Source organism: Vigna radiata, chromosome 4 (assembly GCF_000741045.1).
Source record: "Vigna radiata var. radiata cultivar VC1973A chromosome 4, Vradiata_ver6, whole genome shotgun sequence".
NCBI classification, from domain to species: Eukaryota; Viridiplantae; Streptophyta; class Magnoliopsida; order Fabales; family Fabaceae; genus Vigna; species Vigna radiata.
Window position 1 is genome coordinate 18699681 of NC_028354.1, and position 15959 is coordinate 18715639.

At 34.8% G+C, this 15959-nt stretch overlaps 1 protein-coding gene across 2 annotated transcripts; it reads left to right on the forward strand.

The window, feature by feature from the left end:
• The first annotated feature begins 2111 nt into the window (after positions 1–2111).
• On the forward strand, positions 2112–15372 carry LOC106759379 (DNA-directed RNA polymerase 2B, chloroplastic/mitochondrial). 2 transcript variants are annotated; one of them, XM_022780053.1, is made up of 19 exons: positions 2112–3387; positions 4032–4247; positions 4328–4461; positions 4553–4619; positions 5773–5831; positions 6443–6560; positions 6727–6840; positions 7047–7178; positions 7254–7670; positions 10148–10198; positions 10668–10738; positions 11993–12077; positions 12286–12438; positions 12521–12595; positions 12729–12818; positions 12926–12973; positions 13691–13805; positions 14053–14156; positions 14554–15372. In XM_022780053.1, the coding sequence occupies exons 1-19, from the start codon at positions 2338–2340 to the stop codon at positions 14662–14664; spliced, it is 3210 nt and encodes a 1069-aa protein (XP_022635774.1). In that variant the 5' UTR covers positions 2112–2337; the 3' UTR covers positions 14665–15372. The 2 variants fall into 2 exon arrangements, with proteins under 2 accessions (XP_022635774.1, XP_022635775.1); XM_022780054.1 differs by lacking the exons at positions 13691–13805; positions 14053–14156; positions 14554–15372 and adding an exon at positions 13524–13664.
• The last annotated feature ends 587 nt before the right edge of the window (positions 15373–15959 follow it).

Genomic DNA, 15959 nt, shown 5'->3' on the forward strand with positions numbered 1-15959 from the left:
GTGGAACAACCATATTAATGCTCTTCTCATCAAACTTGGATTCCAGAAATGCACTGTAGAATTCGGAATCTATGTGAAAGCTCCAGGACAATGAGGTATGTTGTTGATTTGCTTATATGTTGATGACCTGCTCATAACGGGATATTCGATGGATGAGATTGAAAAGTTTAAGAAGAGGATCAAAGAAGAATATGAGATGACTGATCTCGGCAGCCTAAGTTACTTTTTGGGATTGAAGTTCTTGCAGAAGGAAGATGAAATGTTTCTCCATCAAAGAAAATATATAACTGAAGTTTTGAATCGGTTCAACATGGCCAAGTGCAACAACGCTACTATACCAATTTCTAACTATTTCCATGTTAATCCAAAATAAATATCCAAATAATACACATATATTTCCAAAGAGTTCATTTTTATCAAAACATTAATTTTACCAAAGATTATTAACATTGGTTATGCTAAACAACGAAAAATACTGATGATCAACATCTTTTCCAACATCATAATAGATACATCACTTAGTAAAAAATGAACAACTTTTCATTTCAAAATTAAGATTCAACAAATAACTTATCAATAAGGAGAGATTAGTCTCTCACTTCCTTATCTTCAATTCACGGATAAAACAATAACAATCAAACATTTATCACATCACAAAAATGTTCGCTTAACATTACTGCTTTGGAAAAGAAAAATACTGATCTCATGAGTACCTTAAATCCACACTCTCAGTAACTAATTATTCAATCATTCGATTGTTATCAATCAAAAACACTCATATTTCTAAAACTCAATTATTCTTATGCACAAATTATAATGACTTGATTCGTTCATATTCATACTCATAGTTGTTCGGTAGATAAATAACCATTCAATTTGGCAAAGATGAAAGGTCATACACAGTCTACAATTAAAATTTTTAAACACTCACTAATATGTTTCAATCCATTAATAACTCAATTCCTCACTTTTCAAGTCTCTAATAATATACATAAATTATGGATCAAAGACTTGACTTACTAACTTAATAAATGACAACGAAAGTAACGCTACTAATCATCCATTTCATTTAGCTATTTATTTCCCATTTCAAACCCATCTTTTATGACCATTACATGGGCAAACTTCTATACATTACCATAATTTTTATTTATCATAATATACTACTTTTCCAAACTTCTTTTTATACACTAAACTACTACATCGATACAATAAATATTCATACTCAAAATATACACCAAAAACACAATATAACCATCTTTCATAAACAAAACAACAAGTCCTAATACAACAAGTATTTATACTCTAAAATTTACACCAAAAACAACATGTAATCGTTATTTTTCTTAACATAGCCAACAAGTTAAATACAACAACCAACATCACATCAAGCATCAAGATAACATGTACTTTTTTCTGAAAAGATATAAGTTGAAAGCTTCTTAAGTAGACTTCCAAGAAAGAGAGGTGAGTCTCAATAGACAACTTAAATATCTTATCTTTCCTTAACCAAAGTATTTCCCAACAAGTTTTACAAATCTCACATCTATTTTTGTACATGGTATTTCTAACAAAATTTAATAACTTAAATATTAAAACATCTTATTTCTCTTATTACATTAATAAGTTCTCATAATCACTATCAACATTTTAACGTTATCAAACTATATTAACACTTTTGTATAAAAATTCATATTTAAAAATTATATACTAATTAAGCTCGGGAAAACACACATGACTTTTGTTATGTATTGAATTAAACAAATATAAAAATATAAACATCACACTTTTTTTAATTCTTAAAAGTTAAACTATAATCACATCAAGTTTAAAAATTAAAGAATTTGAAATGATTTTTATATTATTATTTTAATCATTCAACTTAACTTCTTATCAGTAACACTATGTTAATAATATTATTATTATTAAATCACATAACTTTTTGAATTTTAAACTAAAAAGGAAAAAATGACCAATATATTTTTATTTATAAATACATTATTTTTTATCACACTTCCTCACATTTTGGAGAATTTATCCTTAGTAACTTTTATCATAAAATAATTTAGAAAGAACATAATTAATACAAGTATTTTTCTGAAACGATTAATTGCAAAACCCCATTGAGTCACAAGGAGGGTTTTTGTGCCGTGGTGGCTTTGCATCCTTCTCTTCCGAAAACTTCGTTCAGTCCAAAGGCGGCGAAACACTTTGGTTCATTCATTCGATGACTCCACACTCTCACTGCTCTATGAATTTGGAAACCTTTTTCCCACTCTCACCATATTCATCTCTTTTTCCTTTCTCCTTCGTCTCGTTCCCATTCCATTCAAATTGATGTTCCCTCCCTCCGTTTCCCTCGCCAAGGGACTCGATTCTCTTCCCTCCCCTCTTCTTTCCCAACCCTCTCTCTCCTCCATTTCATCGAACATGTGGCGTCACGCTGCGAGACAAGCCTGTCGCGGTGTTAGCGTCAACTTCCACTCTCCTAGACTTATCTCTTTATCCCGTGCTTCCCTTTTCTCTCCCAGAACAAATATTCTGTCTAACTTGCAACAACGATACTGTGTTAGGTGCGATCGTTTTCAGTTTCGATTATGCGCTAAAGGGTTCTCTGGCGTTGCTGAGGCGGTTTCTTCCACCGACGTAGAGGAAGATGGAACTGGTGTTGATGAAATTCAGCAGCTGCTGTTGCAGGAGATGGATAAAGAAGAGCAGGTGCAGTTGATGGAGGAAGAGGATGCTGCGGAAATTCAGCAGCTGCTGTTTTTGCAGGAGACGGATGAAGAAGAGATGAGTGAATTGGTGGAGAAAGAGGCTTCCCCGGCTGATGAAATTCAACAACTGTTATTAGAGGAGATGGATAAAGAAGAGAAGAGTGAATTGGTGGATGAAGAGGCTGCTCCAATTGGTGGAATTCGAGAACTGTTGCAGGGGATGAAGAAGGAGAAGCAGAAGGAGGTGGTTGATCATAGGTGGCAGAATCAAGTGAAGGGCTTGGGGCAGTCTAGGTATCAGGAGCTGAGACGAAGGCAGGTGAAGATTGAGACCGAGTTATGGGAGGAGGCGGTAAGGGAGTATAGAGAGCTTTTGGCGGACATGTGTGAGCAGAAGCTGGCACCCAACTTGCCGTACATGAAGTCGCTATTTCTTGGCTGGTTTGAGCCTCTGAGGGATGCTATTGCCAAGGAACAGGAAATGTATAATTCAGGGAGGAATAGGACAGCCTATGCACCGCACTTTGTGCAGTTACCGGCGGACAAGATGGCTGTTATCACAATGCATAAGTTAATGGGGCTGTTGATGACCGGAACTGAGCATGCCACCGTTGGCACTGCCAGGGTTGTGCAGGCTGCGTGCGGCATAGGTGATGCCATTGAAAATGAGGTGGGATGTTGCATTGATCGTGTTTTTTGTGGTTGTTTTGTATTGTTCATTTCCTACTGTTTTGAATTATGTTCTATAAATTCGAGTGTGTTCCTGTCGTGTTAGTTTAGAAGAACTGGAAAGTTCCCAGATCTTTTATATATCACTTAGGAATACCCTTAGGCAACTCGTGGGAATGTGGAGGAAGTTTAAAAGGATGGAGATGGAAGAGTGGAATATCTCGAGGGGTTGAAGGTCTACATAGTTACCTGTAATGTTGAAAAATATGGCTTTACTGGTTTGTTTTTTAATAGAAAAAATGTACACTTATGTTGGAGGTGGGCATGGAGCCAGGTGTGGCAATCATAAAATGGGACTGGATATGTGTGATGTAAGGCTTTTTTGGAGCTGAGGAATACAGTCCTTACTAAAGCTAATCTATATCTCCACATGTCAGATACACATTCTGATACAAGTATTAGGCTCGAGGATTGGGACTCTAATGGCAAAACGTTCATTCTTTTTGTCTTGTTATGTATGTTCTGCAGTTTGTTCTGATTAATGAACTTCCTGGGAATGACATTGTATGTATATAGGTAGGTATCTTAATTGAATCTCTTTTTATGGGTGCAACCTTATGTACCGTTTATTATTTGATGGTTCAGGTTAGAATATACAAGTTCTTGGAGAAAACTGAGAAGAAAAAGGGTGATAGAAGCAAGAAAAACAAGGCAGTCGAGTCTGTTGGTGTCATCAAAGAAGAACAAAAGCTGCGGAAAAAAGTCATTAATTTGATGAAAAAGCAAAAGCTAGTCGCAGTGAGGGGGCTGGTGAAGGACAAGGACGATACAAAACCGTGGGGAACAGTCATAAAGACAAAGGTTTGTGTAGTCTCTCTTACACTATATTTTGCTTCTACTATTTGTTTGCTTAACTAAACAATACCCTCCCCACATCACAGGTTGGAAGCCGTTTAATTGAGCTCTTGTTGCAAACAGCATATATACAACCACCATCAGATCAATTACTGGATGATGCACCTGATATCCGACCTGCATTTATTCATTCATTTATAACAGTGACAAAAGAGTCAATGTGAGCTTTATTTTCTCTCTCATAGTCAAGTTAAATTTTCCAGCAGTATTTTACATTGTTGATCTGGATTTTTTTTTATAAATTTCAACAGTAAATCAAGTAGAAGATATGGTATTATTCGATGTGACCCTCTAATTCTTAAAGGCCTTGACAGGACTGTAAGTATATTCCATCACCTTTTGTTCTTCAGTAGAAATTTAAATGGAATTGTTCAACATTCGGGAAACCTCCCAGTAACGTTTTAGGCATTGTTATTTGTCAAGGGTATTAAGCCTTTGACTTGGGAAGGAGATTTAGCTCATGGACTTCTTTACTGATAATTTAGATCCTGAATTGAATCTGGGTTAGGAAAAAATTGACATAATCATGACAGTGCTGGATCTTGACAATCATAGGATGGTGATGATAAAGTTAAGAGAGGAGAGAGAATAAAGGAGATACACGAGAATCTAGCTATATCAAAATCTTGCCAATTTAGTCTTTTTTCCTTGACTTTGAATTCACAATAAGTCTATATATTAAGGAACTTCAAGCATTTAAAGTCGTACTTCTAAGCTACTTGTGAGACCAAAATCTTACCAATTTAACTTTTTCCTAGACTTTAGACTTAGTGTAGTGATTTTATCAGGATAGTACCTAAACCCTTGATCCTAGAAAACTTTTGTAGAAAGGTGCAGATTTTGTTGTCAACGTGGTTTATTATTAGGTTGGAGCACAATACTCGAAGCTTCTAAACTATATCTTTATCTTCAAGCCCAGTTACTTGCTTATCGCATCGAAGGACATCTCTCCAGTATTGTGCTCTGTTGTTCTTTTCATTATCTCTTGTGTTTTGCTAAATGGGCCTATCAGTTTGCTAAATCGATTTTGTTGCTCAATGTGGCTGATAGTAAATTTACCTGCTTACCCTGGAGTTAATTGGTGTTGTAGTCATGCTTGTGGCACATCAAAGCTTCTTTCATCATTTAAAATATACTTCTCTCCCCGCCATACCCTATAGTGTGGACAGTGGCTATGTAGAATCCATATTTTATTGTCAAGTCTTTGGGTGTAGATGAATAGAGTTTTTTCAGTGGGAGAATTTCATACTATATTGGGGAGATGGTTGTCAATGAATAAATTTCTCCTTTTATCCCTCACATGACTCTCTCCATATCTCTCTGATTGAATGACATCAATTTGCAGAGGTTTATTAGCTTATCTTAATGAGTATCAAAGCTAAAGCGTGGGTACAGTTTAATTCAATTGATGATTGCATCTTAATATCTTATTTTGTGTGTATTTCTTTTGAAATTTTCCATTTTTCTACAGGCAAAAAATATGGTCATTCCTTATATGCCTATGTTGGTTCCACCAGTCAACTGGACAGGGTATGACAACTAATGCATTTATTTGCTGCCTTGCTACCTTTCTGTATTTCAATCTTATAGTTGGGTATGATTTCAAAGCTTTTTCTTTAAACTAATGCTATGAATTGGGGCTAAAGGTGGTGCCAACTCCAAACAAGGTAAAAAAGATATGAAGATGATGGTCAGCGTATGATACTCTTTAATATACTATCCTTTGGTGCATTCGGTTGGTAATGGATTAGCTCTTAGCTTCTCTGTGGTAATGCTTGGGCTGTGATTGTCATTTGTTTAAGGGGTTTATTATTTCTTATTGGCAACGGGGTTGGGCTACCCTGTTTTATTCATGTTTTTCATTTCTTTTGTTGTGGTTTTTTATTTTTTCCTGTTTTTGAGGGTACTTTATGCTTATTTCGAGTCTGCAGTGTACTTTGTTCTACTGAATTATACTATTAACCCAATAAACTGCCATTTACAATCAGTTTCCAAATGTGAATCAACATTTTCTTTATACACGGTTAAACACATGAATCAATGTTTACAATAAGTAAATCACTGCCATTTTTTTTTTCTTTTAGCTGAATGTCTGAGTTAAATGCTGACTTCTCCATTTTCTCTTTGTTGTGCTTTCACAGTTATGACAAAGGTGGGCACTTGTTCTTACCTTCTTATGTCATGCGTACTCATGGAGTCAGGCAACAACGTGAGGCTATTAAGAGGGCCCCCAGGAAGCAATTAGAACCTATATTTGAGGTCTGAATTTGTTATAGATATCATGCTTGTTGGGTACACTGCATTACATACAAATTTTAGGGTTACTCAGGGAAGTGTTTGAGATCAGTGCGTTTAACTATTCTTTTATCTAAGTAAGAGTTAGGGAAGGATTTTTTCTTAAACAAACATAAACTCATGTGATCAGGCTCTGGATACTCTTGGACATACAAAATGGAGGATAAATAAAAAGGTACTGAGTGTCGTAGACAGGATATGGGCTAGTGGAGGCCGTCTTGCTGATTTGGTGGACCGCGATGATGTAAGTACAATTAAGTGGTAGCTGTCTGCTTGTTATATTCTCTGTTTTAATAATTGTCAACTGATTATGCTGTAGCGTATTAATTTGTTTGACTATTACTATGCCTAAATATCACAAGGTCTACGGATTATAAATTTTATATTTTGAAATTATGCTTTAAGAGACTTGACTATGGTTTGAAATGGTGTTTAAATTTCTATTGCCAGGTTCCTTTACCTGATAAACCAGATACTGATGATGAAGCAAAGATAAAGAAATGGAAGTGGACCGTCAAATCTGTGCAGAAAGAGAACAGAGAGAGATATTCACTGCGTTGTGACATAGAACTTAAACTTGCTGTAAGCCTCTTTAACAATATGCACATTAGTTTGTAATCCATATTCTGTCTGGTGACCCAACCAATATGGGTACAGGTAGCACGGAAAATGAAGGATGAAGAGGGCTTTTACTACCCACACAATGTTGATTTCCGAGGGCGTGCATATCCCATGCACCCGCACTTAAATCACCTTGGTTCAGATTTATGCCGGGGAATATTGGAATTCGCAGATGGGCGCCCTCTTGGAAAGTCTGGCCTACGGTGGCTGAAGATACACTTGGCAAATCTCTATGCTGGCGGTGTTGATAAACTATCCCTTGAAGGACGCATAGCATTTTGTGAAAATCATTTTGAAGACATATTTGATTCTGCAGACAAACCTCTCGAAGGGAGGCGGTGGTGGTTGAAAGCAGAAGATCCATTGCAGTGCTTAGCTGTGTGCATAACTCTAACTGAAGCTTTGAAAAGCCCGTCACCAGAAACATTCATCTCACATATTCCAGTACATCAGGTATTTGCATGGTTGAATGGAGTTTAGCATATAAAAATATACCATACTCCTCATAATTTAGGGTAGAATCTAATATATTTTTATTATGCTTAGAATACAATCCATATATACAAGGCTAGAAATCTATTTTAGGAAACATAATAATAGCTCCTAGACAACCAGATCCCTATGATTTAGGGATATCCCATTACTCACAATAATTATAATCTGTTAAATACGGAAAAAATATAACTAATAAAAACAAAGATTCTTATAGGAATAATACAGCTAAAACAAATTCTAACACGCCCCCTGAAATTGGTGAATAAGTATTTTCCATTCCCAAGTGGGAAACAATAGTCTCAAAGTTGTTGTTGTTTAGTCCCTATGTTAGAATATTTGCGAGGTTGTCTTGTGAGGAGACATATGGAGTGCAGATCAGATCACTGTCTAATTTTTCTTTGATAAAATGTCTATCAATCTCAATATGTTTGGTTCTATCATACTGCACTGGATTATGAGCTATGCTAATAGCAGATTTGTTATCACAATAAAGTCTCATTGGTTCATTCAATTTTATTCCCAAGTCTTCCAAGATGATCTCCAGCCAAAGTAGTTCACATATCCCTCATTCCATTGCCCTGAATTCTGCATCAACACTGCCATACTTTGTTTTTTACTCTTCCAAGTCACAAGATTCCTTTCAAGGAAAGTGCAATATCCCGTAGTTGACCTCCTATCCACAATTGACCCTGCATAGTCTGCATCTGTATATGCTTCCAGACTTACATTCCCATTTCGTTCAAACAAAATTCCCTGCTTGGGGTTCCTTTCAAATAGTGTACAATTCTTAGTGCAGCTTGTAAGTAAACCTCCTTTAGTTGGTGCATGAACTGGCTAACTAGACTCACAGCGAATGCAACATGAGGTCTAGTTTGAGATAAATTAATCAGTCTACCAACTAGCCTTTGATACATTTCCTTGTCAACTGCAATATCTTTTTCTGCATTTCCCAATTTTATGTTAGGATCAATTGGTGTACTTGTAGGCTTGTATGCTGTCTTACTAGTTTCTTTCAACTAACAATGATGTATTTCTGTTGAGATATAAATATTCCTTTTTAAGAATGAGCAAATTCAATTTCCAAAAAGTACTTCGATTTTTCCAAGGACTTAATTTCAAATTCCTTGAACTAAAAATGGGTGTTTCTAACACAATACGAAGGTGCTTTATTTAGATTGAGAAATCGAAATCAATACAATAAATAGAGGAGATTTAATATCTTGTAATAATAAAGATATGATAGGAGAATAAATAAAAACATTCATAATAATACATATGTAATCTAGATATTCCTGATTATAAAGGATCCACACCTTAATTTTGTAATTGTAACACCTTTCTCAAGTTGGAGCATACAAGTCATTTGGCTCAACTTGGTGCAAATGTAATTGATCTTTGTTCTTCTTAGTGGCTTGGTAAATATCTCAGCGAATTGTTTATTAGAGTTGACAAGTCTAGGGGTGATGTCTTCAGATTCCAATAAGATGATGCCAAAGTCATATTAGGGTTTACAGGTGATCCCAAAATTTGACCACGGGTATCAACATACTCTCACGGCAAACCTTACAAGTCTAGGGTCATAAAATTGCATTGCGGTTCTCAAGTTTCTTTATGCTGATGGTCGAAGGACTTTATTTAAATTGTGAGGCAGCGTGAAGCCAATCAATATAAGCAGACAAAGGGTCTTCAAATTGTCAGAGTAAGAAGTGTCTAGAGATCTTGATACATTCCATACAGGCGCCATGCCTTTTATCAAAATAAAGGGATGAAAAGAGATCTAGTTCTAAATTTGTAAAAGTAGGTTAGCAACCAATAATCTCCTCTTATGTGTAAGGACCATATTTCTTGTCAGTTGCCAAAGATGAACATTGATATATTACGGTTCACTGCTTGTTTGTTTAAGCTAAGAATGGTAACAGCCAATTTAAACCAAAATTAGCAGTTTTTCTTTGCTTATTCATTTGAGCTAAGAATGAGAAAAGCTAAGAAATATATACCGAAGCCAAGACTCTAAAATTAGGCATGTTCCATTTTTCAGGTTTATCTGGCTACTTTTGCTTTTAAATATCCTATTATATGTGTATATAATTTGCACTTGTTCACCTATCTCTATATAGAGAGTAAGATTATATGGACGATGTGAGGGATTACTACCTATGAGTGCATGAATGTATTTGCTAAGAAGAGGGTAATAATTTTGGTTATCATTACTGGAAAATAGATGTACACGTCTCAACAAGGTCCTCAGATTTGAACTCCCTACAAGTTCAACTTTGCCAGCTAGAATTAATCATTGACAAACTTTGTAAACCTCTACTAACCATGTAATGTTCATACTTGTCGTTGTAATGTTTATCATTTTTGTTATCTCTGTATAAAATGAATCATGTTTATTAACTGATCACTATTTGTACTACCGTGATTTTCTCTCTTAGGATGGCTCCTGCAATGGTTTACAACATTATGCTGCCTTGGGGAGAGACAGGGTAAAGGCCTTTGTCACATTGCTTTTTTTTCCCCAATTTCTTTGGTCCTAGATATCAGAATTCAAGTTAGAGAAAAGGGACTGAATATCTGTTCTGAATGTAGCTCAAAATCTTCAGATTTAGATAATTGTTGAAAATGGTTTTGGCTGAGTAGATTAAGATCACATCTCTGTACGTTTGTACTATTTGGTTGATTTTTACTGTCAAGTTTGTTGTCTCTTTGGGCTTTTGTCCAAATTAGTCTTGTCAAAAGTGGCACTGAATTAAACATATGCTCACGTCCTGTACTGCTTTATGAGCGGAGATGTGATTATCACATGTTCAGTAAGACCTATTAATATGCTTCTGGTCGCTGTGGTTTGGCCAATAGCATGCATGCCATCTGTTATGCTTTTTCCAATTTTGAGTATAACAATTGTATTTCCAGGGGAAATACCTGTCAAGTAATTTATTATTAACTTTTATTCAGTTAGGAGCTGTTGCTGTCAATCTAGTTGCAGGAGAGAAGCCAGCAGATGTTTACTCAGGAATAGCAGCTAGGTGAGTTTATGTATTGTTGCGTATTGAACTGCTTGATTTTATGTTTCATTTTTTTTGTGAGAAAAAAAAATATTTATACATGACGAGACAAATGTATAATGTCCTGAATATGAATAGATGTTAAACGTAATACTGTTTTTTGAGCAAGATTGGACCTACTATTTCTATGTACGTCTGTCTTTCTTTCCTCTCAGAATCCTAATGTTTTCCTCTCAAGTTGAAGTTTAGGTGGGGAGACACCTCAATGAACATGAACCTGCTAAATACTTTTCTAATGGTTGGGGAGCATCATGGATGCTTAGTACAAGGGAAATTTTTAGTTTCCCGATAATTTGAAGATGAGAAAGTTTGCTTTGCATGTTTGGTTCTGTTATATATATTATTTTTATCTTTTCTTTATTTTTATCTTTAGCTAGTTTGTAATTATTTCTTATTTGTATTTTGGATTTAACTCGTATTTTTTCTATTAGAGAATCCTATATGTATATTTAATACAAGGAAGATTAATCTTTTATGTAGTTTTCACTATATTCAACAGGTTTAATGTTTAAAATATGACATTTTTAGGAAACAATTCCTGGGAATGATTTTATCTATGGTCCTCAATTTTTTTCCATAATAAACAAAGTTTTAGTAAAAATATCATGTTACTTCTGTTCGATAATTTAATGTAGTAATAATTACTGTTTTGCATAAAAATACCACATTTCTTTTTTATTCCTAGGAAACTCCTAAATTTTCTCCCAAATACTATGATCAATCAATAACATATTTTAATCATTTCGTGATTCTTGGGAATCATGATTACTGGATAGGAAAGAACTCCCCCTGTACTAAACGTCTCTTCAGGGTTATAAGTTTGATGATGACATACATATCGTTGAAAATTTCTTGGTAAGCATGGAAAATTCAAAATCTCTTGCTTTTGGTTGGACAGATCTAGGCTGTTAAGGACAACATGCCAACTTTCTTGGATTGTTAGCAGTTTTTTAGAATTGTTAGAAGATAAATGAATGCAGTGTTTGATCATTTTGTTTTGTCTTCTCTATGGACGATATATTATTGTGCACTTATGTGTTCCCATCCAATTATGTCACGGGTCTGCTATTTTATTTAGTTGTAGTTATTCTGTATAGAATGTTTTTCTTTTCTTTTGGTCGTGCAGCCCTCTTTTTTGTAGACACGTATCTTTCCTTGTGGGATAAATGTTCTCAAAATAAACAGCTCAATTGTAGACAAATCATTTCTATGCAGAGTATCAAACATTATGCATAGGGATGCTCAGAAAGATCCTGCAATTTTTTCTGATGCTCGTCATGCGAGGACTCTAGTTAATCAGGTTATTTTCTATTCTTTTTTGATCTGATGAGGTTCGTATTTGTGCAAGGAGGTTGGTTAGTTATGGTTGTTGGAAAGTGAAAATTAGTCTTCCTGGAATCATAAATGTATTTATTGTGTAACCAATTCTAGATTCTAGGTAATGGTGCGTTTTTCCCTTTTCAGTCTTCATCTCGACTGATTTTGTGCTGATTTTGAGTTTTGTATAGGTTGATAGAAAATTGGTTAAGCAGACAGTGATGACATCAGTGTATGGTGTCACTTACATTGGTGCACGGGAACAGATAAAGAGGAGATTGAAGGAAAGGAATGCCATTTCAGATGATAGAGAGCTCTTTGGTGCTTCTTGTTATGCTGCAAAGGTTTGGGGTTAATTGTGTTTTAAATACCTATTAGGTGTATATTTGTCGTTTGTTTCATCTTTATTCCCTTCTCACTTCTCAGGTCACTTTAACCGCCTTAGAGGAAATGTTTCAAGGTGCGCGAGGTATCATGAACTGGCTTGGTGACTGTGCAAAAGTATGTCGTATTACTCTTGTACTGATTTGCGCACACTGTGCATATTCTTGTAGCTGGAAATGGATAGAGAACAAAATGTACTTTGAGTTGTATACTTAGTTTATGGTATTAATGACTAAGACAATTCGAACAGATAATTGCATCTGAAAATCAATCAGTACGCTGGAGCACTCCTCTTGGACTTCCTGTTGTCCAACCTTACAAAAAACTAGGATCACAAACTGTGAGTGAATAGAGTTTTGTTAGAATTGCATTCTTGATACTTCTTCCAAGTTCTTAGGATTTCAAGGGTCTGTGTAGGTTAATAATCTATTATTATTGTGCTTGCAGATCAGAACTTCACTTCAGATGTTGTCATTGCAACGAGAAACAGACAAGGTAAGTGAAGTTTACATCATTATTTTGAATAACATTGGGATCCCCTTCCCCAAAAATGCAATTCCCATGTTAATCTTAAATATACATATCTTGCTGATGTGATTTGACACGAGAGTGTGTGTGAAGATGCCCATTGATTGGTTGCTATGATCAAATCTTAGAAATCCAACTTTGAGCTTCTTGGCCAATGTTCCTGAATTTGTTTTTTTAATAGGTCAAGGAGCTGATAAAAAACAATTTTTTCTCAAAATAAACTGAAATAACAGAATTTGTTATGTATTTTGTACACTGCAATTTTCAGAATTTCAAATAGCATAATACCATGAACATTGCGTGATTTTTTATTTGATATTAACCTTTTTAATTAATATCAAATTTTCTTATATTGCACATTGAAATTACGTTCATCAATTTGTGTATGTAAAAAATCTATATGAAAGTTTTAACAACTTTTTTAACTGAGCAGAAAAAGGAAGACATGGGAATATTTTGTAGAAAAACATAAACAATGGTTGCGGGAAAATTACTTACAAGGAATAATTTATGCTAGGAATTTGTGATTCCAGTGCGTTGGAAGACTTCACATCATGCACATTGGTCCTTAATGAGATGCCCATGGTCATTTGAAATATTTTCATCTTCATATAAGCTTTAGGGTTTGGCATTATAATTTACATTTTTCAGATTTAAATTCTGTTTTCAATTCAAATATTCTAGGTCATGGTTAGGAGGCAGAGGACAGCATTTCCACCAAATTTTGTTCACTCGCTTGATGGTTCTCATATGATGATGACTGCGGTTGCCTGCAAAAAGGAAGGGTTGAATTTTGCAGGTATTTCCTTGATTGGCCCTTTGTATTGTTCCCCCTTTTTTAGTACAGGACCCTTGCTGGGGTGTAGGGCCAGCTCCACCACTAAGTTGGTGCCTGGGGTTGATGTGCTGTACCCCAGATAGAGAGATGCTGAACCCCTTTACCAGGAATTTGAACGAACAAGGGAACCAAGCTTGTGGTGTTCCATTCGTATTTAGTTACTAAATTATTATGCCTATGATTAATAATTTGTACTGCATACTTGTAGGGGTTCATGATTCATATTGGACGCATGCATGTGATGTGGATAAAATGAATAGATTACTGCGAGAGAAGTTTGTAGAACTCTACGAGACCCCAGTACTGGAAAATGTATGGTTTAAATGCTCATTATTTATATCCAATGCTTTAGTTCCTATCAATTAAAATCATATTTGTGGTGAAACTTATTGCATTAGTGTAAATATTCTTAAAGTGAATTGGCCCCACCCTGATTGACGATCGTAGATGTCTGTAAATGAATAACAGATGTTTCTTTGCGGATTGTGCTTTCTTTTCTGAGATTTCAATAGTATTCTCTTTTCTCATAAAGATGGGAAAACCATGGCACTGTTATTTCGAAAAGATGTGTAATTTTTTTTAGATTGCAAAAGAGAGGAATTAGTGCGGCATCTTACATTGTTATTTAGTTCTAGTCATATATTTTTTCTTAATCTTGTGTTGTTTTGATAAGTTATACATTTGGATTTCTGATTTATTTTGTGAACAGTTACTGGAAAGCTTTCAGAGTTCTTTCCCATCACTATCTTTTCCACCCTTGCCTGAACGAGGAGACTTTGACTTAAGGGAAGTTTTAGAGTCACCATATTTCTTCAACTGATCACCATCTGCAGCCTTCTCTAAGTCTTTTAGGGCTCACTGATATCTCATGTTATTTCTGTGAGAGCATGACAAGGACAGCTCTTCTGAAAATATCCATTATGGAGAGGCTATTTCGATGGCTGTGTATATATCTTCAAAGGCATCCAGAGCCTTGAGGAGTACCTTTATGGTATGATAGGAAATCCACCTCTTGCTAACACATTATACGAGTCAGAAATCTTTGATGCTGGTGCAGCTTTCTGAAGGCTGCAAAGAATAGCCAAAGGTTTGAAATTTCCATTTCCTCCCAACGAATTTCATTTATTAATTTGAAGGGTCTGGAGTATCATTATCAATGGGTGGCGAATCTGTGACAACTGCTCACAGTCACCATGCGGCAGCGCATCTTGAAATCAGAAGGGAATTCTACATTGTTCATTCTCATTGGTACAAGTTTTTTTTTTTTTTTTTTTTTTTTTTTTTTTTTTTTTTTGTAAATATGAAGAAAACAATTTTGCTTGGACTAGTGTACCTACATGATTTTTATAGTATACGTGTTTCAACCTGTAAAAGCTTAGTGATTGATCCATGCCATATTGGTCATCGGTCATAAGTTCAAGATGGTTAATGCTGACAAAGGTTGATGCACTATTCATTTGACTTACCCTGGTAATGTAATAATCTTCCAACATAGGGTTGGATATTACCAAATTAGTCTTTAAAGTAATGCCATTTCTTTTAAATAGTTCATAAAATAATATAATTATACAAGTAATTTCCATATATAGGTTAATTTAGCACTATTTATATATATGGCTAATTCATAGGATTCTTCTGATATTTGAAGACTATTTAATATGAATTTAATCAAGAGATTACTTATATAATTGTTTACGGACCATTTGTTATAGTAGATAATACTTTAACGATGATTCATTCTTAAAATGAGTGCCGAGGCATTGTTTCCAATGACAAGGAAAGAACTAATCTTTTTTTTATTGTTACTCTTTATCCAACTTGAATTTGGTATTTGTAATTGATAAACTAATCAAAATTTTGAAAGACAAGTAAATTCAGTTTTTATTTTAGTTGTGACATGCAAATAGTTACTAAATATTAAATTTAAGTATGAAATTAAAGACAGGTATATAAGGCCAAAAAATTCTTAATTATAATATATAAATCACGATTTTAAAAGAAGTATGTTCATAGGCTGGTTTTAATATTTCAATATCGCATGTTTTTGTTGATGTCAATCTTTGACTCCTAATTTCTGCCCTTTCCTCTCACGAGTGGCATTTGTCATGTCTCGTT

Excerpts from the sequence above, each read along its gene's own strand:
- LOC106759379 (XM_022780053.1), top strand. The coding sequence starts at position 2,338 with ATGTTCCCTCCCTCCGTTTCCCTCGCCAAGGGACTCGATTCTCTTCCC. Across the intron at positions 4,248-4,327 it reads GAACAGTCATAAAGACAAAG|GTTGGAAGCCGTTTAATTGA; the intron begins GTTTGTGTAGTC and ends CCCACATCACAG. Across the intron at positions 6,841-7,046 it reads ATTTGGTGGACCGCGATGAT|GTTCCTTTACCTGATAAACC; the intron begins GTAAGTACAATT and ends TTCTATTGCCAG.